The sequence below is a fragment of the Aotus nancymaae genome, unplaced genomic scaffold (genome assembly GCF_030222135.1).
Source record: "Aotus nancymaae isolate 86718 unplaced genomic scaffold, 86718_ANA_hifiasm-v0.15.2.pri h1tg000057l, whole genome shotgun sequence".
Lineage (NCBI taxonomy): Eukaryota > Metazoa > Chordata > Mammalia > Primates > Aotidae > Aotus > Aotus nancymaae.
This window is the reverse complement of record NW_026988471.1, coordinates 37,159,102-37,186,057: the sequence shown is the minus strand read 5'-3', so window position 1 is coordinate 37,186,057 and position 26,956 is coordinate 37,159,102. Positions and strand designations below refer to the sequence as shown.

General features: G+C 43.3%; 1 protein-coding gene across 5 annotated transcripts in view; it reads left to right on the top strand.

Moving 5' to 3' along the window:
• Positions 1 to 18,421: 18,421 nt before the first annotated feature.
• Positions 18,422 to 26,956, top strand: part of ATL2 (atlastin GTPase 2) — a 77,189-nt gene continuing 68,654 nt past the window's right edge. For 2 of the 5 annotated variants that reach the window (XM_012475512.3, XM_012475511.3), the window contains exon 1: positions 18,422 to 18,550. In XM_012475512.3, the coding sequence (XP_012330935.1) occupies positions 18,433 to 18,550 (118 nt within the window). In that variant the 5' untranslated portion in view covers positions 18,422 to 18,432. Of the gene's footprint in view, positions 18,551 to 19,488; positions 19,587 to 23,196; positions 23,255 to 26,956 lie in introns of those variants that run through there. The other 3 variants (XM_012475513.3, XM_012475514.3, XM_012475515.3) reach the window with 3 other exon arrangements.

The following is a 26,956-nucleotide window of genomic DNA, read 5'->3' as shown; positions in this document are numbered from 1 at the left end:
AATATGTGTAATTTTCTGACTTTAAATGTTTGTAATTAATTTAAAATTTTAAAAAATCACTTTGTAAGTCAACTATATGAGTATCAAACAAAACAAAGCTTCAGGTTTCATTCAGTCTCCCAATCCTAAGTCTCTTGTCTAAGGTGATTTTCTGAAGGGAAAAACCTAACATTTATTCAAGTCACTTCAAATTATGGGGGGCTATATTATAAGGATACATGTGACAATAAGATAAACAGAATTTTCTTTTTCCTTTTTCTTTTTTTTTTTTGAGATGAAGTCTCCCTCTATTACCCAGGCTGGAGTACAGGGGCACAATCTCCGCTCACTGCAACCTCTGCCTCCTGGGTCCAAGCAATTGACTCTCCTGCCTCAGTCTCCTGAGTAGCTGGGATTACAGGCGTGCACCACCATGCCCGGCCAGTTTTTTTTGTATTTTTAGTAGAGATGGAGTTTCACTATGTTAGCCGGGCTGGTCTCGAACTCCTGACCTTGTGATCTGCCAGCCTCGGCCTCCCAAAGTGCTGGGATTATAGGCTTGAGCCACCACACCTGGCCCAGAATTTTCAACCATGCAACAAGGCCTCATTGAAACCCAGGAACTCTGTACACAACCCAGGTCAAGGGAAGAACAAGAACAGCACATGGCTGATGCTTAGCGATAATTGGAAGGTTCTTTATCATCATCAGTGGTGTAACTTAAGCTTCTCAATTGGCAGCATAAACCACATGTAACTCACATTAATTTCTCTGGGAACTGTAGAATTCTTGACTGGTTCTCAGGGCTTCCTCTTCTAGAAAGGCCTTCATTACTTCAATTATACCCAAGTGAAAGGGACATTTACTTTGTGACAAGTGGATTATAGGAGAAAAAAGAGGAGATGGTAGGTCAGAGTGTGCTTGAAGTCATGTCCAGTGTTCTTATCAATGACAGAGTTTATGGGCTGCCCTTCCATCAGCCATTCTACCCTTCTTCCTGCTAACAATATCCCAATTTTGTTCAGATATCAGGCAACTTAAATGTTTCAGGGAAAACTGGTTCCAACCCAAAGCAGCGTGGACCTTGATTATATCAAACTAATCATGTTGAGTCCATTTTCCTTGCCAGAAATTAGTATAGGTGTGGACATGTATAGCACTTCTGAGTACATAAGAGGCTCAGGAAAAGTCTAAGGGGGCTTCTGGGAAATTTTCCTTCTAATGAGAAGAGATTCAAGGCAGGAAATAGACACTCATTTGTTCCCCTGTTGTATCTTTATGGGGCACTTACAACTTTGGCAATCAGTTTGAGCTATGCAGGGTAAATATGTGGACAAAAGTCAACCTATAGAGAAAGAAAAAAGCAGTAAATTGGAAAACAAAACAAAGCAGGTGCCTTAATGCTGTAATTGAGCAGTGAGTTAACCCAAACCTGAAACCATCCTGCCTTTGACCTTACTGTGATAGGAGATATTATCTTCTCCTTTTTATTGATGCCATTTCTGATTGGGTTTTCTGTTACTTTCTCCTAAAGCATCCTAACTGAAAAATGTATTATCAATGCTTATACCACTTAGAATATTGAAAATGCCCAGCTTTTCTCTCAAGACTAGATTGTGTCCACAAAGAATTTATTAGAGGTGGGCTATGAATTTTAACGTTGGCCTTTATGTTCAAAGAAAAGGCCTCCACAGGTTACAACTGTCTGTGTGTGGAGGAACCTGCTGAAGGCTTGAGTGTGATCAGAGGTCTCACTGGTGGGAGAAGAGAGCTATTTTGGGTATCTGTGGTGCATTGGGAGCTTGTGCCCCATACCATATCCCTAGGTGTACTATATAGGAAATCAAATGCCATCTTGAAGGGTTTTTTTCTTTTCTTTTCCTTTTGAGACAGGGTCTCTGTGACCTGGGCTGGAATACAGTGGTGTGGTCATAGTTCTCTGCAGCCTCAAGCAATCCTCTTGCCTCAGCCTCTTGAGTAGCTGAGACTACAGGTGCACGCCACCATGCTGGGCTAATTTTTAAATTTTTTGTAGAGACAGAGTCTTGCTATGTTGCCCAGCTGGTCTTGAACTCCTGGCCTCAAGTGATTCTCCTACCTCAAGTGATCCTCCTGCCTCAGCCTCCCAAGTTTCTAGGATTACAGGATGAGCCACTGAGCCTGACCTTGCACTCAGACTTAAATCACCATGCTTAGTGAACTGTAAAGGGTCCAGATTATCAAAGGATCTCAATCCTACAAAAGCACCTTTTGGCTGTGATCACTATTAGCAAGCCCGTTGCAGACACTGCTCCCCCAGGCTGGATCTACCAGATCCCCGCCCCCTGTAGATCCTGCATTTCTCTCTGTTTCCCTAGCAGCACCTCCTAAATGTCTCCTCTATTAAAGTATTTGCTGCTGTTGTCCTTCCTATTTCCCTCTCACCTTTGTTGTCTGCATCCTTCTCCCTGCCCCACAAGGGGAGTAAATAGCTGGCTAAATTACTGCTTTGGGGAATTGCCTTAGTGGATGTTGGAGAGGACAGACCAGAAACCAAGATGTTATTCTTCATTCCTTGCTTGTGGGGCTTGGGACTTCCATTATTTAGTGATTGAGTTTGGATTCCCCAGAATCATATTGGACTCAAGTACATTCTATTCTTTCTCTTTTTTATTTTTGGATCCAGAATTTTTGGTGCCTAATTTTCTCTTTCCTCTGGACACACAATGGACATTCCTTTGTTTCAGTTACACCTTCATAAATCTAACTTCCTCTTTGTCCCTCTTTCCCATTCTCGGCTGCTCACAAGGAGCTCCTTTATCCCATATTCCTTTCCCTGACTTTTATTTATTTATTTATTTATACCAGGAGAAGCTAGTCTTTCAGGATCATTTCCCTGACTTTTCATCAGGGGCCTGTTATTTTTCTCCTCCTCCTCCTCCTCCTCCTCCTTCTTCTTCAGTGTCGCTCTGTTACCAGGCTGGAGTGCAGTGGCGCAATCTCAGCTCACTGCAACCACAACCTCAGCCTCCCGGGTTCAAGTGATTCTCCTGCCCCAGCCTCCCCAGTAGCTGGGACTATAGGCATGTACCACCATGCCCAGCTAATTTTTGTATTTTTAGTAGAGAAGGGGTTTCACCATGTTGGCCAGGATGGTCTTGATCTCTTGACCTTGTGATCTACCCACTTCAGCCTCCCAAAGTGCTAGGATTACAGGCATGAGCCACTGCACCCGGCCTCTTCCACCCTTCTGAGAGCGTCTGAGTGTATACCTGGAACCGCAGTGGCCTCCTGTAACTCTCCTGGTTTACTTGGGGGAAATAGCCACATAGCAGTCTTCTGAATATAGTGCTTAATCTCCACCACTTTCGGCTCCCTGCAGAATGACTACCAGCTCTCCAGTTTTCATATAAGTATTATAATATTAAAACCACTCAATAGTAGTTCTCCTTGTCAAAGAATTAGACCGAAAGAGTCTGTGTTCTTTTATACAATTGCAACTTTTATGATAGAAATAACCTGCCAATCTTGTAAAGAACAAGTATCCAACCTACAGACATGGTGAATTCCCTCTAGCTTTTTTTTTTTTTTTTTTGAGACGGAGTTTCGCTCTTGTTACCCAGGCTGGAGTGCAATGGCGCGATCTCAGCTCACCGCAACCTCCGCCTCCTGGGTTCAGGCTATTCTCCTGCCTCAGCCTCCTGAGTAGCTGGGGTTACAGGCACGCGCCACCATGCCCAGTTAATTTTTTGTATTTTTAGTAGAGACGGGGTTTCACCATGTTGACCAGAATTGTCTCAATCTCTTGACCTCGTGATCCACCCGCCTCGGCCTCCCAAAGTGCTGTGATTACAGGCGTGAGCCACCGCGCCCGGCCCCCCTCTAGCTTTTTGTCATTGAGCTGCATGTGATAAAATCCTCTCAGTCACTGTCAATTAGGGATGAACTAAAGGAAAACATGAATGTATTTGAGGAGAGAGCCCTAATTTGGGATACAAGGGTGCTGTAGGTCTTGACCTTCAGATTTAAATATGCCCATAAATTGGAATCTAAAAATGCTGTTTTCCCATATAGACCTGCACATTCTTGGTTCTCCCTACTTAAAATAAGAACAGGAGGAAAATACTGAATCTATGCTGAAATTACTATGATTATCATAAGCATCTGTTATGGGGCAACTTTGACCTACCAAGCTGGGGCCAAAATGTAACTAGTGAGGACAATATTTCTTTTTCAGTCCCTTTCAGCTCGTGCCTCCTTCTTCCCAGTGTCAGTTTGCACCTATTATTGTCTCCTTGTTTTGTGCTGGGTTGGTCAACATCCAGGCCCTTGTGGGGAAGACAGGTAGGATTCATTGCAAGCAAGGCCTGAGAAGTGAATGGTGGGGAAGAGACACAGTCTCTCTTCCCTGCTTGCCCTCTTGGAAGGTGTCAGAGACCCCTGGTTAGAGGGGTGAGGACAGAAACAGAGGAGTTGGCTTCATGAGACTTTGAGGCATTCCCGGCAAGAGGTGAGAGCAAGAAACTGCAAAACTATTCATGAGAGACTTTGAGAATCTTTAGGCACAAGAAGAATTGGTTAGGAACAAAGCATAGCTGTGCACAGAATTCTTCTGAGCTGTGGTACCCAGTGGACCAGAGACTCTAGGAGCATCAGCAGTCTGCATGCTTGGCACAGACCCTGGCTTTCTTTATGGGCACTGTCAGCAGCTGCAAGAATATGGCTCTATCTTGAGAGTGCTGAGGGAAACAGATGCTGATGGAGCGGGTATTGGAGGGGATGGCAAGGCTGGGCACAGAATCACACGAACATCAACACTTGCTCAAGAAATAACCAACCAACAAGCCTATAAATAATACTAGTATGTTGCACTCCCTTCAGATTTGTGGTAATGAAGGTACATAAAGGTTAAACACATTGTCAAGGGTTCTTACCACAAATTCAGAATTGGAACCTGGAGCACTGCTGCTCCAGTCTCTGGGTTATTCGTAGCAAGTGTGGTTATTTCTTTTTTTGAGTGCAATGGCGCACTCTTGGCTCACCACAACCTCCACCTCCTGAGTTCAAGCAATTCTCCTGCCTCGGCCTCCCAAGTAGCTGAGATTACAGGTGCGCGCCACCACATCCGGCTAATTTTTGTGTTTTTAAGTAGAGACGGGGTTTCACCATGTTAGTCAGGCTGGTCTCGAACCCCTGACCTTGTGATCTGCCTACCTGACCTCCCAAAGTGCTGGGATTACAGGCGTCAGCCATCATGCCCTGCTAAGTGTGATTATTTCTAAAAATATGTACCACATCATTGTGCTGGGAGGGAGTGTACCATTGAGGTGCCGCAGAGGCTTCTCGAATGGAGCAGAAAATGGGTACAAGGTGGAGGGTGTGGGTTGCTGTTGCCAGCACAACCCTGTTACCAGGTCTCTCAATTACCCCAACAGGGGCTCTTTTCTGTTCAGCATTGTAAAGTCACTACACAAAACTGAAAGTGAGTGTCAGGCGGTGCAGGCTTTATTTCATGGCGACAGAATGGGAGAAATGGGAGCGTAGCTCACAAATCAACTTCTCAGCTCCTGGGAGCTAGGAAGTTACACATATAGGGTATTCTTGAAGGGGCTGGGTGTTAAGATCGAGGAGAGGTATATTCCTGCTTTTTCTTGGGAAGGGACAGAGATTTACTTGGAATCAAGGAGATGCCTCTTTTTTGTCCTTTTTTGGTTTCCTCCTGTTGTCATGATAATTGTCAATTGTCATGGCGCCCTGGTAGTATCGTTTAGTATGGAAATTGGATTATAATGAAGTTAGAGCTTCTTCAGAGATTGAGTAAGCTGCCCAGGAAGGAACCTCTGACCATAGGCATCCTGTTTTCATTTTCTTTTTTTTTTTTTTTTAGATGGAGTCTCTCTCTTTCGCCCAGGCTGAGTGCAGTGGCATGATCTCAGCTCACTGCAACCTCCGCTTCCTGGGTTAAAGTGATTCTTCTGTCTCAGCTTCCTGAGTAGCTGGGATTACAGGCATGCGCCACCACGTCTGACTAATTTTTGTATTTTTAGTAGAGGCAGGGTTTCACCTTGTTTGTCAGGCTGGTCTTGAACTCCTGACCTCGTGATCTGCCTGCCTCAGCCTCCCAAAGTGCCAGGATTACAGGCGTGAGTCACCACGCCCAGCCCCTGTTTTCTGAAAATATGTGGAGTCAAAGCAGAGTGGGAATTTTGCTAAGTCACATAGGCATTGCATTGGGCAACAAAAGCAGGGTAGGGGTCCACCAACGTCACATAGGCCTTGCAATGCCCATGTGACTTAATGCAATGGGTAACAGCCCCAATGTGGTATCGGCAGAGTAGTGATGGCAGATACACAATTCTCCAGTCACAGAGCAACTTGTGCTCTGAATCTGAGAAGCAGACTACACTGAATACATTGGAGCAGCACTCATTTTCTCTTCTGCGATCTGCCATTGATGCCACATGGTGATGGTGGTGGCAAAAAACAGAAAAAGAAAAAAAAAAGCCCAGTGGAAACACTATAAGTATTCAACATGATCTTTGACTCAACAGTGGAGAGTTGACAACTCTGAACCCTTGGATGGTTTGTTCATCACCTATCCTAATTCGAGGAAGGGACTTGAGGTCGGGGATGGTCAGGCCAACCCCAAGGGCTATTGGCATCATACATCTGGAGTTCTTCAAGCTACTACAGGCAACAGAGTTTAGTAGTCCGAGTGTGAACCCCAGATTTCTATCTGTGGGGTCAAAGCCAACTCTACTATATTTTTTTCAATGGTGTGATCTCAGCTCTCTGCAATCTCTGCCTCCTGAGTTCAAGCAATTCTCCTGCCTCAGCCTCCCGAGTAGCTGGTATTACGGACGCGCGCCACCACACCCAGCTAATTTCTGTATTTTTAGTAGAGATGGGGTTTCACCATGTTGGCCAGGATGGTCTCGATCTCCTGACTTCATGATCCGCCCGCCTCGGCCTCCCAAAGTGATGGGATTAAGCCGCCGCGCCCGGCCCAACTCCACTGTTTTATACACTGGCTAGTCTTGGGCAAATTATTTAATTTCTCTTGGCTTCAGGTCTTTTAGCATAAAATGTAAAATGTAATAATGTATCTGTTTTAGAGTTGTTGTGAGGTTTAACTGGAAAAAAAAAAGTAATAGATTATTACTGTCATATGAATTCCTGGCACATATAGGCACCTGATAAATGTTAGATGTTATTTTAAGTATTAGCAGACGATTCCAGGGAGTTTCCTCTGTGACTTGAGAATCTGATTCTGGGTATCTTAAGCTCCGTTGTTTCTTCTACTCCTTCCTTGAACAATAGTTAAAGGAACAAGATTGCAGACAGGGTGGGAAGGTTTCTTGTGTGACCATCTAGCTGCGGGAGGGGGCCTGGGATGTGTGTCTGGATCTTAGTGCTCTTGTGTGGGGCCTCGGTGGGCTCTGCTGTGAGGTGAGTTGGCTAGTCTGTTTCCTGGGTCCCTTGCACTCGTATCCCTGGAATTGGAGCTGACTCTATGGTTTGTTCGTTGGTTTTTACCCAGGACCTGGTACTCCTTTTTGTGATTCAGGTCTCCTTGGTGTGTCTGTCTGAATCTCACCTACAGCCTCCATCTGATTCCTGGCATAGACTGAACACCCCTGTACCACTACGATGACCTCTGGTTCTTAACTCAGCTACCTCCTTAATCCTCTATAGTGTGTGTGGTGACTTCTGGGCCCCAGCCAAGGGAAGCTAAGAGGGGATAACTAGGCCGATTTCCACCTAACCACCATGAACCATCATTTTTAATTTGCTGAACTCTTCCTTTCCTTTCCTTTTCTTCTTTTCTTTCTTTCTTTTTTTTCCTTTGACATAGGGTCTCATTGCATCACCCAGGCTGGAGTGCAGTGGCACAATCACAGTTCACAGCAACCTCAACCTCCCTGGTTCAAGCGATTCTGCCACTTCAGCCTTCCTAGTAGCTGGGACTACAGGTGCATGCCATCACACCTGGCTAATTTTTACATTTTTTTGAGAGATGGGGTTTCTCTATGTTGCCCAGGCTGGTCTCGAACTCCTGGGCTCAAGCAATTAGTCTTCCTTGGCCTCCCAAAGTGCTGGGATTACAAGTGTGAGCCACCGTGCCCAGACTGAAAGAGACTTTTCTAAGTCACCAATAAATAAAAACTTTATTCATACACTACAGGAAAAACTGAATTGCCTTTCTATTCTGTCTTCAGAAATGATATCCCCAAATTGGCATAATATGAAGAGTCAAAGACTATACGGTGAAAAAGTCAGAAAAAAATGGTTTAGGCTGGGCGAGTTGGCTCATGCCTGTAATCCCAGCACTTTGGGAGGCCAAGGCAGGTGGATCACTTGAGATCAGGAGTTTGAGACCAACCTGGCCAACATGGCAAAACCCTGTCTCTACTAAAAATACAAAAATTAGCCATGCATGGTTGTGCACACCTGTAGTCACAGCTACGTGGGAGGCTGAGGCAGGAGAATCTGGGAGGCAGAGATTGCAGTGAGCTGAGATCGCACCAATGTACTCCAACCTGGGCAACAGAGCTGAGAAGACTCTGTCTCAAAAAAAAACAGAAAGAAAGAAAGAAAAAAGAAAATATGGTTGAGAAAGGTATGCCATGAAGTTAATAAATAAAAAAAAATTTTCTGTATGTTTGTAATGTTTGTGGTATGTGTTAGCTTCATAAAATTTGGATTTTGAGGGGATTTCTTTTCCTATTCTAAATAAACATTTACTTTCATAATTTGTTTTAATTCACAATTTGTTTTTTGTGGCTTTTTTGATTTTCTTTTGTTTTTTGAGACAGGGTCTCACTCCCATTGCCCAGGCTGGAGTGCAGTGGCGCAATGTCAGCTCACTGCCTCAACTTCCTGGGCTCAAGTGATCCTCTCACCTCAGCCTTTCAAGTAGCTGGGACTATAGGTGCGCACCACCATACCTGGCTAATTTTTTGTAGGGATGACGCTTTGCCATGTTGCCTGGGTTGGACTGAAACTCCTGGGCTCAAGTGATCCACCTGCCTTGGCCTCCCAAAGTGCTTTACAGGCATAGCCTCATGATTAGTTTTCTTAAAGAAATTTCTCAAATTTGTAGAAGCTTCAGGCTCTCCAAAATACTAAATCTGTTCCTGATGGCAGCTACATGGCCCATAGTCTCATTTACAGTGAACACCAATGGATATGGAGGCACACCATGGAACATGTCCTGTTGGTGAATGCCATTTGTCATTTGTATCCCTGTAAAAAAAAGCAACATGAAAAAATTAAGAACCACTGCTTTAGATAGCAGGAGCAAACAAGTAACTTTATCAGAGTGATTAGCACCAACTGAATTCAGAGCATATTATTGCTAGGTATTTGCTTATACATTTACCACATAAATATATTTATATATTGGTATGACACAATGAACATGTGCCCTGGTTACCTATTGCTCTATAACAAATTACAGAGATGAAAGGAAATATTTGGCGGCTCTCCAGTTACAGAACAAAATGTCTTAAAACAACAATCATTGTATTATGTCTTACTGTATCTTGCCTTCTTAGAGGGTGATCAGGATAAGCTTGAAAGATAAATATTTGCCAGGCTGAACGAGTGGCAGTGGCATTACATGCAATATTTGAGTTTGAGCAAAGAACTATTGGGAAAATGAAAAGATGAAACCATATTCTGAGTATTTATAATTGTAGACAGGCCCCAGGAATATTTGGGAAGGGGAGAAATGGTGTGAGACTGGGAGGAAGTGTTTGAGGTCAGTACATATTTCACCATCAAAGTATAATGATGAAATGACTCTAGTGGCAGTGAATCCAAGAATTAAATAGGTTACAACAAGGGCAGTGACTCTAAGGGCATTGTCAAGGTGCAGTGTTCCTTCCTCCCAACCAGCCAGCCAGTTGGGGAGTTGGGAATGAAGCTTAGGTGTGAGATGAAAGGAAAGATTTGGCTGCTCTCCAGTTAAAAGTACAGTATGTTGGCTGTAATAAGGCCAATGTAGATATTGTCTTAATCTTGAAAGAGGCCAAGATATGGAGTTCCTTCTGTGAAGTCTGGATTTCCCACTGATTTCAAAGGCATTCCTGAGGGCAGGCAAGTTATGAGAAACACGTTAGGCGTGGTCCAGTGAGGCTGTCTGAGAAGGACACCATTCACTACCCCGTTTTCAGAGGAGCCTAAAGTACATGGCAATGTTTGATTCAAGCTGCAAGCACATTTTCCGTGTCATGGTGTTTACTTTCACTCCTTCATTTTTATTTTTAAAGATGTACTATAGGATATTATATTTTGCCTAGAGTTCCTGCCACAGTTTTTTTTTTTTTTTTTTTTTTTTTTTGTAGGAGAATTGTAATTAAAAAACCAGTATCTATCTACTTTTCTAAACATAAAAAGTCCAGTTTTTGGATTTGAACTTTTGTTCCTCCTGCTACCAAATTATTTTAATAACTGCAAGACACCCATGAACTCTATAGAAGTCAGTCGTTCAAGTAGGAGCTACCAAATTCATCTAGGACAATGTGGTCATCTTGATCATGGGTGCCCTAATTCTGGATCTTGTCCATTCTGGCTATTCAAAACAGTCTCCTGGACATCCAGAAGCTATGCTTCTAGCTATTTAGTTGTCTGTAGAATGTGATAATATAGTTTTGAGTGCCTAGCCACAATGCCAGTGTGTTATCTGAAGATACACGGTTAAGAACATTGGCTCTAAAAACAGACAGAACTCGATTGAAATCTCAGCTCTTCAATTTACCAGTCATATGGCCTTGAAGAGATTATATAACATTTTAAAGCCCCAGTTTCTGTAGAAGGCTGATGGTAAGGATGATGTCAATAATGGAAGTATTTTGTAGATTAAATGAAATTATGAACAGGTATTATTATTAATTGCGTTCTTGCTCTTGAAGCCCTTCTTAGACTTTAAAGAGCTGCTTTATTAGAGCAGTAATCATGATGGCTATCATTTATTGCCACGTGCCAGCACTGGGCTAAATACTTTACGTGATCTATAATCATAATGAAAAATGCAAGAAAGAGACCTTTACTTTACAGCAGAGGAAACTGAAGGTCAGAGAGGTTAATGATCTTAGTCATAAAACCAAGAGGTAGATAGAGCTGGGATGTGAACTTCAAAGCTGCTGTTTCTTTCCACTAAGCCCTACTGATGCTCATGTATCCCAGTTTCAGTCATTGCCCCTGCAGATGAATACAGGTAAGAAGGATCATTATTTCCCTCTTGCATTAATAAGGGACAGCTGTCTATCCCTTGCTCTAGAAAAAAATGGACACCTAATATTAAGCAGTAAGCCCAGGTGGAAACCCATCTACCCCTTATGGGGCTAATATATGCCTTTGAAGATGCCCACAAGTCTCAACGTGAATGGCTGTGCCAGAAAGGCATGTGCCCATGTCCAGGCTCCTACAAGTATTGGCCCCAGAAACCCTTGATTTTTTTTTTTCCCCAAGACAGAGTCTTGCTCTGTCACCCAAGCCAGAGTTCAGTGGCACAATCTTGGCTCACTGCAACCTCCGCCTCCTAGGTTCAAGCAATTCTCCTGCCTCAGCCTCCTGAGTAGCTGGGATTACAGGCACGCGCCACCACACCTGGCTGATTTTTGTATTCTTAGTAGAGATGAGGTTTCACCATCTTGGCCAGGCTGGTCTCAAACTCTTGACCTCATGATCTGCCTGCCTTGGCCTCCCAAAGTGCTGGGATTACAGGCGTGAACCACCATGCCTGGCAACCCTTCATGTTCTTAATTTGATCTCCCTTAGAAGGTCTGTTCCAATGACCCTGATTCACTAGCTTTGGATATAATAAAATTGTTCTGCCAATCAATAACCCAGGGTCCCTATTCTATTCTCTTCTATTCTATTTACTTACTTTTCAAGTACAAAGATAAAGCCAAGACCAGAGTCCGTTTTCTTGTCCACATCTACTCCAGCAGGAACTCCAGTTTCCCTCTGTCCCTACAAAATATTTCCTCCCTGTCCACTACCCCAAAGGAAACCTCACCTGTGGCAAATCAGTTCATTAGTGACAGTCACTGTACAACTTCTGGGACAAATCAATGGTCACTACCCCTCAGGTCAATGGAAGGAGCCTACAGAGTCCATCATGAGAATATTGGAGACTGGGTTTAGCTCATTGCTTTCTAGTGCCTCCAGTGCTTCAGGTCTCCAAGGCCAATTTCGCAGCCCTGTTCTGTTTTTCGTAACCTGGACCTGAAGCAGCACTGCCTGTGTCCAGAACTCCACATAGTCGCAGAGAAACAACTTTTTCATTTCTGTCAACCATTCTTACACATCTTCAGGAGCAACAGTCTGCAAGTGTGGTGTAGTTTAAACAAAACTTCCAGGAAACACATCACTGAAAAGATAACAAGGTCTACAGAGATGCAGTTGGCCCCCAACATAGACAGGCTTTTTCATTCTCAGAGTGCAATGTATCTCATTTCAGCCTCAGCAATATCCAACACTTCTATTGATGTCACTGCTTTATATTTGTCCTTGGCTTTTCCCTACTCTAACCTTGACCCATCCATCTTGGTTACCTCAGCCAAGAGAGTGGTTTCCACAAATGGATATCTAAATCTCTACCTCTCACAGGGAGGAAATTTCCTTCTATCTTTTTTTTTTTTTTTTTTGTCACCCAGGCTGAAGTGCAGTGGTGTGATCTTGGCTCACTGCAGCCTCAACCTCCCAAGGCTCAACCAATCCCCCCACCTTGGCCTCCTCAGTAGCTGGGATTACAAGTGCATGCCTCCATGCCTGGAAAATTTTTGTGTTTTTTTGTGAGGCAGGGTCTCATTATTTTGTCCAGGTTGGTATCAAACTCCTTAGCTGAAGGGATCCACCTAACTTGGCTTCCCAAAGTGCTGGGATTACAGGCATGAGCCACCATGCCTGGCCCATGTCTTCTATCTTACACCATCTCCACGAAGGTTAATACAATGTAGGGCAGATTCTAGTCAGTTCTCATATTCTCAGTACCCTGTGCTTTCCTTTTCTCATAGACTTATAAGAAGGAGTGTCTCCCTGAGAGGTGGCAGGGAAAAGTTTTCCTTAGGAATCACTGCCTTTTTTCTGGACAGCTAAAAATTAATTAATTAATGCTTTTTTTTGAGCTGTGCACCCGGAGTAAGCATTTTTTTTTTTTAAATAAGGATTTGACTCCTCTTGATTCAGGTATAGTAACCACAGATGGGGGAGAGAGTGGGTTTGGGAGCCAAGATAGGCAGAACACCAAAAAGAGAACAGAGAGAAGGAAAAGAAAAGAAACAAAAAGAAAAGAGAAAAGCAAAGCAAAATGCAAAACACACAGAGTAGCAACCTAGATTAATAGATGGAATTGGATTCCTTAAAACTGAAGGCACAGTGAGGGAAACCATAAGGTCTTTTATTACATATTACATGTAGGATGTTCCATATCTTCCAAAGGAGTGCCTCCGCTAAGTATAGAGGGTGATTTGGCTTAGGTGAACACTACAGGTTGGTAAGGATTTAGGTAGCTTTTATTGTTGTTGACTGTATCAACCTTAATTTAGCAAAAGGCTTATGCTGTGCTGTTTGTAAATGGTTTCTTTTTTCTATGTGCCTCAGCAAATGTTTTTTAGTGAGTAAATGACAGCGAATAAATATTTGTAGAACAATCCTTGTAAAGATTTTTTGCTCTTCTTTGTCTTCTTCTTTTTCAAATACTATGTTTTTCAGGCCAATGATAAAACAGAAAGTGTATTGACAAAGTGAGCTCTCCAAATCATTTATCACAAGGACATATGCAAATATACATCTGTATGTATGCATATACACTTACATGCATATATACACTTGCACACACAAACATATACATATTTTAGAAATCTTGAGTCCGTATCAATGCTTCCAATTTAGTCCATTCTATAGGGTTCATCTTGCCTTCCCTCTTTCTTTCTTTCTTTCTTTTTTTAAAAGATAAAGTGTCCCTCTGTTGCCCAGGCTGGAGTGCAGTGGCGCGATCTTGGCTCACTGCAACCTCTGCCTCCTGGGCTCAAGCCATTCTCTTGCCTCAGCCTCCTGAGTAGCTGAGATTACAGGCATATGCCACCGCTCCTGGCAAATTTTTGTATTTTTAGTAGAGATGGGGTTTCACCATGTTGGTCAGGCTGGTTTTGAACTCCTGACCTCCTGATCCGCCTGCCTCGGCCTCCCAAAGTTCTGGGATTATAGGTGTGAGCCACGGCACCCAGCCCTTTCTTTCTTTTTTTTTTTAACAGCTGCAAAGTGCTTCACTGTGAGAGTACATGCCCAGAAGTGAGACTAGTGGGTTGAAGTGTAAAAGCAAATGAGGTTTGTTGGATATTGTCAATTTCTTTTCCATAAAGGTTATACTATTTTGTATTCTCACTAGCAATGTATGAGAGTACCTGTTTCCTCCAGACCCTTGCTGACAGCATGTAATCATAAACTTAAAAAGTGCTTGTCAGGCCAGGCACCATGGCTCACATCTGTAATCCCAGCACTTTGGGAGGCCAAGGTGGGCCGAGCACCTGAGGTCAGGAGTCTGAGACCAGGCTGGCCAACATGGTGAAATCTTGTTTCTACTAAAAATACAAAATTAGCTGGGTGTGGTAATGGGCATCTGCAGTCCCAGCTACTTGGGAGGCTGAGGCAGGAAAAGCACTTGAACCTGGGCAGCAGAAGTTGCAGTGAGCCGAGATCATGCTGTTTGCACTCCAGCCTGGGCAAAAAGAGCAAAATTCCACTTAAAAAAAAAGAAGCTTGCCAACCTGATGGGTGAGAAATGGTGTCTCAGTGCATTTCTCATTTCTTTTATGACTGAAAATGAACATTTTTTCATATGTTTAATGTCCATTTCCAGAATACTATTTTGTGAATTGTCTGTAGATATATTTTTATTTTTTTATTAATTAATTTTTTTTTTTAGAGCCAACATCTTGCTATCTCTCTCAGGCTGGAGTGCAGTGGCAGGATCATGGCTCACTGCAGCCTCAAACTCCTGGCCTCAAGCAGTCCTCCTGTCTTGGCTTCCCAATGTGGTGGGATAATAGGCGTGAACCATTGTGCCCAATGTCTTTTGCCTGTGTGGATGTCTTTTGCCCATTTTTTTTCTTATAGGATTAAAAAAATTTTTTAAGTTGCTTATTTGGCAGAAATAGCTTTGGATACAGTTTACATTAACTGAAGGCAGAACCCCAGAGTACCTGCTACAGATAAACTATGAATCTGCCTTCTAGAAACATATAGTCTATAAGCTGAATAATATCACAGTGGGAATGAGCATAAGCTCTATCTTCAAATGCCAATTCTGCCACTTAGGCAGGTTATTTTACCTCTCAGTGCCTGCAACTCCATCTCTAAGATAAAAATAGTATTAGCATTTACCTCTTAGGATTGTTGTAAGGATTAAATGACTTAACATACATAAAGTTATTTGAACAGCGTCTGGAACAGCAAACGTTCTGTAAATGGTAGCTATTTACAGTCAAGAAAATACTCTTTGTACATTATTTGATTTGATCCACTAAGAATCCCACGGTTATAAAATACAAAGACCTAGAGGTTTAGAAGCATTAAGTGAATCAGTGGTAGAATTGTAAACCCTTCATTCATTTATTTATTTACTCACTCATTCATTCCACAGGTATTTATTGAGGCTCTGCTATGTCACAGGCCTGATCTAGGTGCTGGTGGTATACCCTGGGCAAGGCAGACACTGTTGTGGCGGAGAGGTCTGTGTAGGGTGTGGAAAGAAACAAAATCCACGGAAACCCATTTTGTTGATGTCATTCATTACTTGGGTCTTCAGCACTCACAACAGAGTCAGGACTTATTTGTTAAATGAAAGAATGAAGGAATGAATGACTTGAGTGGTGAAAAATGAGGCTCAATATATAGACAAAGCCTAAATTATGAAAGGCCTTGTCAAGTGTACTAAAGAGTTTGGACTTCATCCTGAGCAGAGAAATCAACATGATCAGATTTGCATCTAAGAAAACTCCAAAAAGAAAAAGACTGCTGGGTGCAGTGGCTCACGCCTGTATCCCAGCACTTTGGGAGACCGAGGTGGCAGATCACGAGGTCAAGAGATCGAGGCCATCCTGGCTAATATGGTGAAACCCTGTCTCTACTAAAAATACAAAAATTAGCTGGGCGTGATGGCATGCGCCTGTAGTCCTAGCTACTTAGGAGGCTAAGGCAGGAGAATTGCTTGAACCCGGGAGTCGGAGGTTGCAGTGAGCCAAGATTGCACCATTGCACTCCAGTCTGGGCAACAGGGCAAGACTCCATCTCAAAAAAAAAAAAAAAAAAAAAGAAAACTCCAGCTGGTGTCAGTGTGGAGAACCCACAGGAGAAGGAAGAACAGTAGGAAGTTGTTACAATAAGTCTAGTGGGAGAAAGGGAGTGCCTGACTCAAGAAGGGGCTAAGGAGATGGACGCGAGATAAGCTGGAGAGAGATTTACAAGTCAGAACTGACTTTACATGGGACCTGCTGGGAGAAGAGGGGAGGGAAGACGGAGAGGTCTGGAGTAACACTGAAGTTTCACTGTGTAAGAACTTGAAGAGGAACTGCTTACTGGGGAAAATGGAGGAAGGTTTTTTAAACATATGGATTTGGGGCAATTGTGGGACCAATGCTCACTTACTGTCTTCACTGTGCTTGCATTTGGCTTTTCTACACTCCTTGGAGTCAGGAGCTGTGGGTCTGTCCAGGGCATGGTAGTAGCAGTGATGTATGAGATAAACAGTGTCTAACAGCAGAAAGGACACCAGTTAGGAGGCCAACTGGCCGGTGATGCAGCCTTGGGAATCACCTTCTCTCTCCAGGGGTCCCTAATGGGGGACCGTCAGGGCTAACTTCACTGTTAATTCTAAATGGAAGTTTAGTCTTTGAAGGCAAAAAACCTCATTTTTTCCCATCTTCTCTGATGTCTAAGATGATACGTGGCATAAAGTAGATCATGGACAATATTAAATAGGTGTTGCATACAGAAATTATGAAAGGAAATCCATTAGCAAGCATGTAGTTGGTTAGGCTGCCCTAGGGACATTGAACCAGGATACAGGGAGTTAGAAAGTCCAGAAGGAGCTCTAAACCCTTTTCCTCAAAGACAGAAAAATGAAGAAACAACCCTGAAATAGTTCAACAAAAATCCCTCCAGAATGGTATTTTTTTGGGGGGTGTGTGTGTGTGGGGACGGAGTTTCACTCTTGTTGCCCAGGCTGGAGTGTAATGGCATGATCTCGACTTACTGCAACCTCTGCCTCCCGGGTTCAAGCGATTCTCTTGCCTCAGTCTCCCGAGTAGCTGGGATTATAGGGATGCGCCACCATGCTCGGCCAATTTTGTAGTTTTAGTAGAGACGGGGTTTCTCCATGTTGGTCAGGCTGGTCTCGAACTCCTGACCTCAGGTGATCCGCCTGCCTCGGCCTCCCAAAGTGCTGAGATTACAGGCGTGAGCCACCGCACCAGGCCTAGAATGGTATTTTGGAAGCTTCAATAACACCCGTGCTCTTCTAGAGATCGTGCAGGCTGTGAATTTTAGACTTATGAGAAGACCTGGACAAAACAGGGGTTTGTACACCCGGACATCTGTTTTTACTGGAGAAGAGGAATTTCTAATGCAGCTGGCACGGTATGGTAAAAATCCAATAGGGATCACGTTTCACGGACGCCTCCACAGGCTGATTTGTATTTTAAAAAGTGACCTGAACTTTCTTCTGGATGTCACTGGATCCCCAGAAGAAGGTTCATCACAATTAGTAAAGAATCTGCCACGATTCATTTTCCGATTAGAGTGTTTTCTGGCTTGTCTGTGCAAGGTGCTAGGAGCACAGGGTATACACAGTTGAGAAGATGGGGGAAGGTCTTATAAGTAGATGGGGAGAGAATGCAAACAAATCTTAGGATGGCAGGGGGAGGGGAAGCAACAGTAGGGACTTGGGAGAGGAGAGAAAAGATCAAGAGGAAAAGCTGGGCACTGGCAACGGCTTGTTGGGTGGGTGGGGAGAGAGAAGGGGAATGGCTGTGATGAGGAGGGGGCGATGAAAAGGAGAGAAGGGGTGCGAAAGCCACCTCACGTGCAGGACGCACGAATCAATGATTAGAAATGTAAAGCGAATTGGGAGGAAGGGACTTAGTTCTCTGGAGATCCCTTCGGCGTTTGCACAGCCTGGCCCAGCGCTAAGGGGGGTGTGGTGCTGAGCTCAGGGAGGTGGGGGTGTGAGACAGCGGCGGCGGGGTAGTCCGCCCAGAAGCTTGGGGCGGGGGAGAAAGAACAGCAGGCGGGCAGGGCGTGGGCGGAGCGAGCGAGCGCTGGGCGGGGCGTGGGCGGAGGGAGGGCGAGGAGATACGTGCAAGGGCGGCGCTAGGACCCGCCGGCGGCCCCGCCGGCTCCCGGGAGGTTGATAAAGCGGCGGCGGCGTTTGACGTCAGTGGGGAGTTAATTTTAAATCGGTACAAGATGGCGGAGGGGGACGAGGCAGCGCGAGGGCAGCAGCCGCACCAAGGGTTGCGGCGCCGAAGGCGGACCAGCGACCCAAGCGCCGCGGTTAACCACGTCTCGTCCACGACCTCCCTAGGTACGGGCCAGCGGGGCAGAGGCCGCGGGGCCCTGGTGGGGAGAGGACTCTCGCTGCTCTGGCTCGCGGGCACCCGCCGCAGGCGGTGGGGTCGGAGTCCGCGACTGTCTCTGGTCTCCTCCCGCCGCCGCGCCTGCCCGCCGGGCCTAGCCTCAGCCGCGCCCCGCGCTCCCGCAGCGCGCGGCCTGAAAGGGCGGGCCACGGGCCCCGGCTCCGGTAGCTGCTGGAGAACCAGCGGCGCGCGCGTCTGCGCCCGGCCCGGCCCCCTGCCCGCCAGCCCGCCGCGTGGCTGCCGCCGCGTCCACCCCGACCTGAGGGGGCGGCCTTGAGCCGTGGCCACTTGCCCGGGGCGCAGGGAGGTCGGCTGCGGCGCCGCTCCGCCCGGCGATCTCCGGATGTGGCGGGGCGACCCGCTAGCTGGCGGGCTCCCTGCCCTCGGTCCCTTGCGCGGACAAGGAGGAATGGGTGGCCGGGGCGCGATGGGCCCCGCGGAGGACGAGGTCGCGCGGGGAGCGGACACCTTGTTGCCGGGTCCAAAAGCTCTTTAGACACCGTTCCTGGAGGGAACCGCAGTTCTCAAGCCAGGGTTCTGCCCCGGGCTCGCGTTTCGGGGCTCCTCGGCCCCCGAACCCATTCGCGCGGGTTGCGCGTGGCTAGTGTGCAAGTCCAAATTTTCGTGTCAAACTGGGGTTATGAGCCGTTTACGAGTCACTTGGACGGTAGTAAGGCCTGATCACTCTGAAAGTATCTGTGGTGTGAAGTCACCTGATCCTTGGCTCCTTGGTTTTGCTGAATGTGAGCTCTTACTGTACGTGTACAAGGAGCGCCCCTGCCCCCTCTAAGACGCAGTTGCGTTGGCAGCGCAGTGTTGTGTATCCCTCTCACTCATAACACCCCTATTTATAGGAGTTTAGCATTTGATCTCTTACTGTGGTGCGAATTGATCGCATGAAATTCTGATTGAAAATTTTGATGGTACTTAAGAAAGGCATAAAGTTTTTTCAAAGGCTTATAAATAGTAAAAGCCTACGGTTTGGTAAGTACGGCCAAGTTAAGAGTTTATTATTAAATACACTAAATACGAGCTCGTGTCTTAAGATTTCTTTTTTTACAGTCTGTAAAGGTTTTGCTGGCTAAGATGTAAAACATTTTGGTATTATATTAACCACAAGGACTCACTTTAATAGGAAGGTTTATTTGAAATATACTTTATCATTCCTGGTAGTCCTTGGCGCGTGTCAGAGGTGATGACAGGCTGGGGTTTTGCTAAGGGAAAAAGAAAAGGAAATAAAGCTTATTTTGTTATTGTGTGCCAACCAAAACACTTGACAGAACTGTACAATGGTAACACTCTGTAGAATAAAACACTATCAAAGAAGAGAGGCTTCGCCTTAGATCTCTCTGCTGGTTGGATTTCTCAAGTAATTAGTTGCTTTGGAATGCGGATGGATTAATTTCGATCTTTTTGTTGGACCCTAGGGGAGGAAGTGTGTGTTCTTTTCTTTCTTTCCTCTTTTTTGAGTTAAGTGTTTTAGATACGGTTTCAAAATATTCTGTGTATTTATCTTACTAGAAGAAACAAATTTATACTTTAGTTTTGGTTATGAACGTCGTTTTTGTGCTGTGGTACCTTGAGAAGAGATGATACTCTTCAGACTGTTGTTAAAATAGGGTCCACTATTTATTATTTAATAAATGCTTTTGTCTGCTACTCATACGTTTTTGTCCTTTTTTTTTTTTTGAACGGGGCAGGAAGACCTTCACTTGATAATTCCTAGCAAATGGTTGCCTAAAACAGCCCCTGTACCTGCTAATTTGCTCCGAGTCACTCTTTAATGAATTAAAAACTAAATGAACTTGATAGAATTCGTGTTTAAAATAAGAAGAAACAGGCTGTGAATGAACAGGGACTCATCCATTTTTGACTGTGTAGAAACTCTTTGTCTCCCTCTGCTTCCTGGAGAAATAAACTTCAGAAACCAAGTTGGGGTGAGTCAAGTGTCACTTCAGTAGTTTAGTGTTAGGAAGATGCTTTGTGTTTATTCTTTTTAGGAATGTTGGATCTTTAGAAAGCAAATAAGTTGATAGGATTCTGTAGAAATGATTAAATCTATTTAGTAAAGTTTTAAAATTCTTGGAAATTATTTAGGGAGAAGGAGCTGCCTTACAGTAAAGATATTATAGGGAAAAGAAACCATGAGTGAAAATAAGATTATGGCCTGAAGTCAAGTACACATAGGTGTATTTCAGGATTTGTTTTTTTGTGACTGTATTGTAACTTTAACGTTTTGGAATATTCACAAGTATAAGTAACTTTCTTGAAATTGTTAGACCTTTTCCAAAATTATGCTTTTTCCACAATTGGTATTAGGCAGCTGCAAAGAGTACCAAGAGACTGATAACTAGTCTGATGATGCTGGAGTTCAACATATATTTTTTAAATTTTGGGACTTTATAGCAAGATGTCTTAAAAAATTGTTTATGCTCATTTGGAAGACCTGTTTGACACACACAATTGTAAGCAAAGCTGTTTGGCAGGCTCTTAAAGTTAAGAGCCAGAAACGTAAGGGATAGAAGTAGAAGTTAAACTTTTTTTGGTAATGGTGGTTTAGAGCTTTATAGAACAAGGATTTTCTCCAGATAGGTGCAGGGAAGTAGCCTTTTTCTTTTCTTTCTTTCTTTCTTCTTTTTTTTTTTTTTTTTGGAGACGGAGTCTCGCTCTGTCACCAGGCTGGGTGGAGTGCAGTGGCGCGATCTCCACTCACTGAAACCTCCACCTTCCGGTTTCCAGTGGTTTTCCTGCCTTAGCCTTCTTAGTAGTTGGGACTACAGGCGTGTGCCACCATGCCCAGCTAATTTTTGTATTTTTAGTAAAGACGGGGTTTCACCATGTTGGCCAGGATGGTCTCGATCCCTTGAGCTTGTGAGCCTTCTGCCTCAGCCTCCCAAAGTGCTGGGATTACAGGCGTGAGCCACTGTATCTGGCCAAAGTGTAAAATGGTATTCTGATTTTGTAGACATTTTGGGTTTTCAAAGTCCAGGTGTACTGTTTACTTTCTAGAAAACTTGGGTGTTATTTACTTTAAGGAACGTAGATGTGAACATAGAATAACTGAACTTGATCCCTCAGTGAATTCATTAGTAGGTTTTTTCCTGTCCTTTAGTCCTCCACACCACCCATGATACAGAACACTTGAGGGCTTTCTCTATGGCTTTAAAAACGGATAGGAGGAAGAAAATACCAACTTGAAAATATGATGGCAATAGGATAATACTTCGTAGATGTTTAAGTTGAACAATTAGTAAAGGAAGTAGAACAATTCTGTTAGTTATGGACATGGAGAAGCATGAAGTCTTCAGAAGGGCAAAACCAAAATAACTTTTACAAATGATTTTCCAAGTTATGATAAACATACTTTTGTGTGCTTGGGTGTATACACATATTGCTAAGCTTGGATACAGTTTTGTAAAAATGTGTGTATTTAAGTAGCCTACCTACTCTGAGACAAATGGCTGTGTGGTATATGGTCTGATGATAGTTACTAGAAACAACTTTTAAGTCATCCAAGACTAGCATCCTCTATTTTCCCAAGAAGATAATATGTACTTTTGACTTACTTTGGATTTGGTCTTCTGACCCATACAAGTAGAATCAAGGGGATTCCTTTGCTAAGCTACAAGCTTAATAAAAGTTATTCATATAACTCCTGTTTATACAACTTTATGATTGGCACCCAAACAACCACTTAGTGGCTAGCTGGGTATCCTGTTGGCCAGTAATTCTAATAACTTGTTGCAGAAGTATGTAACTGGTGAAAGATACTTTTCTAGGGCCTCTAGTACATTTTATCTTTATTGCAAAGATGCTCTGATTGTGGTGGCAATGCTTCTTTAGTCATAGGGAGGATAATGTAGTAGAAAAAGAAGGAGAAATCAAATGAGTGAGTTTACTTAAGCTATCTGAACCTTGAGCCCTCATATTTAGTAGTGATGATAATCCTGTAACAGGGCTGTCATGGGAAACAGATGATAGGATGCAAGTGTTTTGTAGTACTTTATAGTTGGTAAAACAGTCTTAAGACACAGTAACATGTATGTAAGTGTGTACCAGTGTGACTACTTGTGTTATTATGCTATTATATATAATGTGTATATTTGCAATAAAAAGTTACGATTTTTTCCCGTAATGTGGACAGAGATTTAGTTTGGCCAAGGGTGGTAGGCAAGTTTTAAACTTCATCTGTAAAATGCTGATAATATGTTCATGATAGGCTTATTGTAAGTGTCAAATGTGTTAAAAGTGCTTAACCCATTGCCAAGTATTCTGTTGAAGGTAGTTATTACTACAATGGGTGGTTATTTAGGAATAAATAAACTTTGAACTAAAAATAGACTTTGAACTAAAAAATGATTTTCAAAATAGGCAACTTGGAAGGTGTTTGTTCAGCTTTTAACATAAGATGTGATTATATATTCATGCTTCTTAGCTATCTTCATTTTAATAAACGTGCATTTTAGATAATCCTGTGGCAAAGTAGTTCTGGAATTATTTCAATTACAGGATTTCATATGAGTTTATTTTGTATTTTAAGGTTATGGCAGCTTCCAAGTACAGTTGTCCCTTGGCATCCATGGGAGATTAGTTCCAGGACCTCCCTCTGATGACAGAATGCAAGGGTTCTCCAGTCCCTGGTGTAACATGGTGTATGTATTATTTGCACATAACCTATGTGTATCCTCCCATATACTTTAATCTCTAGATTATAATACCTAATACACTGTAAATCATTGTTATACTGTATGTTCAGTGAATGATGACAAGAAGAAATGTGTTCAGTACAGATGCAATTAAAATTTTTTTCTGTTGGTTGGTTGAATTCATAGATGTAGAACTCACAGATATGATGGCTAACTTGACTGTATAGTGCATCGGCTTTTCAAACAGTAAATCTGCAAAGTCTAACTTGGGTCTGTTATGCACAGGATTGCCAAAAAAAAAAAAAACGCAACCCAATTAACTTGAAACCACACTAACATTGAGTCTCATACAAACCTTATTTTCCTCTTCATTTAAGCCTTTACTATAGGGTCATGGACAGCGATTAGAACTACATCCATCTTTAACATTTTAACTTGAGTTCTGTAAACTTCCTATGACTTTTGGAATGGATTTAGAATGGATACTTGGATTTTAATACTAGGTCTATAATGTTTTTATTTATTTAATTTTTTTGAGACAAGAGTCTCGCTCTGTTGCCCAGGCTGGAGTGCAGGGGCGTGATCTTGGCTCACTGCAATCTCTACCTCATGGGTTTGAGTGATTCTCTTGCCTCAGCCTTCTGAGTAGTTTTGAGTACAGGTGCGTGCCACCACGCCCAGCTAATATTTGTATTTTCAATAAAGATAGGGTTTCACCATATTAGCCAGGCTGGTCTTGAACTCCTGACCTCAGGTGATCCACCTGCCTTGGCCTTCCAAAGGTCTGGGATTATAGGCATGAGCCACTGCACCTGGCCTGGGTCTGTAATGTTTTTCTGTAACTGTTTTTTTCCTTCCTGGTGGTTACTATCTACCCTAGCAAACTTACAGTCTTTTTTTTTTAAGATGGAGTCTCGCCCTGTCACCCAGGCTGGAGTGAAATGGCGCGATCTCGGCTCATTGTAACCTCTGCCTCCGAGGTTCAAGTGATTCTCCTGCCTCAACCTCCTGAGTAGCTGGGATTACAGGCACCCACCACCTTGCCCAGCTAATGCTTTGTATTTTCAGTAGAGACAGGGTTTCTCCATGTTGGTCAGGCTGGTCTCGAACTCCCGACCTCAGGCGATCCACCTGCCTCAGCCTTCCAAACTGCTGGGATTACAGGCGTCAGCCACTGCGCCTGGCAGCTATTGGAGTACTTTTAAAAAGTTGTTTTGGCTAGTCACGGTGACTCACGCCTGTAATCCCAGCACTTTGGGAGGCTGAGGCAGGCAGATCACAAGGTCAGGAGATTGAAACCTTCCTGGCTAACACGGTGAAACCCTATCTCTACTAAAAGTACAAAAAATTAGCAGGGTGTGGTGGCATACGCCTGTAGTCCCAGCTACTTGGGAGGCTGAGGCAAGGAGAATTGCTTGAATCCAGGAGGCAGAAGTTGCAGTGAGCTGAGATCGTGCCATTGCACTCTGGCCTGAGTGACAGAGTGAGACTCTGTCTCAAAAAAAAAAAAGTTGTTTTAAATTGTTAGGGATATGTTGATTGTTTATTCCTATCTCTTTTTATTGTCAGAGAGTGGGCATCTATTTCAGTGTGTAGTAGTGTGGTAGAAGAAAAGCAAGCTTTAGGAGCTGGGTTCAGATCTCTACAAACAAGTTTTAGTTTCCTGAAGTAAAAAACCTACCTGAAAAGTTTTAAGATTAATAGATAACATCTTGGCTATATTCGGTGTCTCATGTGTCTGATCCCAGCACTTTGGGAGGTTGAGGCTGCAGGATGGAGATGAGCCTGGGAGACATAGTGAGACTCTGTTTCTTAAAAACATAATAGTAGTAATAAAGATGTCTTAAAGCATTTGGTGTGCACTGAGTGCACAAAGTTATCATCTCTTCTTTTGAGGATAGGACATGAAGGGGCTGGGATTAGTTTTCTTTTGGGAGTAGAGGCGGGAATAAGACAGGCAAATAGAGGACCATACTTAGACAAAGAATTAGCTTTTTTCCCTTGATATTTTTAGTTGGCATACTGTATACCTACCTTATAAAAGGGCTTTTGAGCCGCTTGTAGTGAATACCTGCACGAAATAGTATAGACAGATGCTCGTTGTAAGCTTTTGAGTAGATCATACTTTATGCATATTTGTGAGTTAAGTTTATCATTAAGCTTATATGTTCTCAAGTAGAAATTGCCGTTTGCTGGAGAGTTGTTGAGGAACATGGAAGAAGGAAGCTTTGTCACACTTTGAAGAATGAGTAGATATTAGCAAAGTATAGGCTGTGCCACTAGTTTGAAGATAAAAAGATAGGTGGTATTTTGGTAACCTTTTTTATGAGATAATTTAAGCATTTGACCCTGATTTCTAAGAATTTTCAATCTAAAAGAGATGCTTGAAAAATACTTAAAAGCAATTGGATAGAGGCAACTGAAAGACCAAATGATATTAGAGCATGTTTAATAAAAAAAGGAATGGAGCTGTTTTTCTCTAGCCAAATAAAGCAAAGACTTGGTTTAAATAACTGAATAATTCCTGGAAAAATTGTCTGAGGATCTCAAAATGTGACTTAAAAACTGTGCTGCTGTCTCCTTTCTTCCTCCTGTTTTTGAACATGTGTATTTATTTACCACAAGTAATCCTGACATGTACTCTCAAATTGCCAAACTAGAGAGAGGGGACAAAAGGAGAGTATAGTGCGAAGCTCTGACTTTATCTTTGTTTTTTTTTCAAATTAGTCACATTTTATCTAGTTGGAAGAATGTTTATTTGTCTCTTTTTGGCACCATTCCCTTCTTTTCACAGCTGCTGTTGTAGTAGGAATTTTGTCTGTATTGAGCCAAGTCTGGAATTTGAGTGGATACTTCTCTCTCTCTCTTTTTTTTTTTTTTTTTGAGACAGAGTTTTGCTTTTGTTGCCCAGGCTGGAGTGCAATAGCATGATCTCAGCTCACTGCAACCTCAGCCTCCCAGATTCAAGCCATTATTCTGCCTCAGCCTCCAGAGTGACTGGCATTTTAGGCACACGCCACCACTCCCAGCTAATTTTTTTGTATTTTTAGTAGAGACAGGGTTTCACCATGTTGGCAAGGCTGGTCTCGAACTCCTGACCTCAGGTGATCCACCCGCCTTGGCCTCCCAAAGTGCCGGGATTACAGGCGTGAGCCACTGCACCTGGCCTTCTCTTTTTTTAAACTGCTGCTGTACCAGTCATCTGAGGTAGAGAGATTTGGTAAAATGGAACTTAGTGTCTAATTTCCAGAGTATTGGCATAAAGCTTTTAAAATTTGTCATGATAGCCCTATTCGATCTAAATATTCTAAATTTAAATATCTATTCTAAATTTAAATATTCTAAGTTTAAGAGTGTATGTGTGTGTGTGTGTGTGTGTGTGTATGTGTATGTATATGTGTATATGATTCCCTTGCCAACTGGCTATCCCAAATTTTGTACCTCTTTTATGGGCTTGTTTATTTTTTTTAATAAAGACAAAGTCTTGCTGTATTACCCAGGCTAGAGTGCAGTGGTGCAATCTCAATTCACTGCAACCTTGCCTACCTGGTTCAAGTGATTCTCTTGCCTCAGCCTTCTAAGTGGCTGGGATTACAGGCGTGTGCCACCATACCTGGCTAATTTTTTGTATTTTTAGTAGAGACAGGGTTTCAGTAATTTGGTCAGGCTGGTTTTGAACTCCTGACATTGTGATCCGCCTGCCTCGGC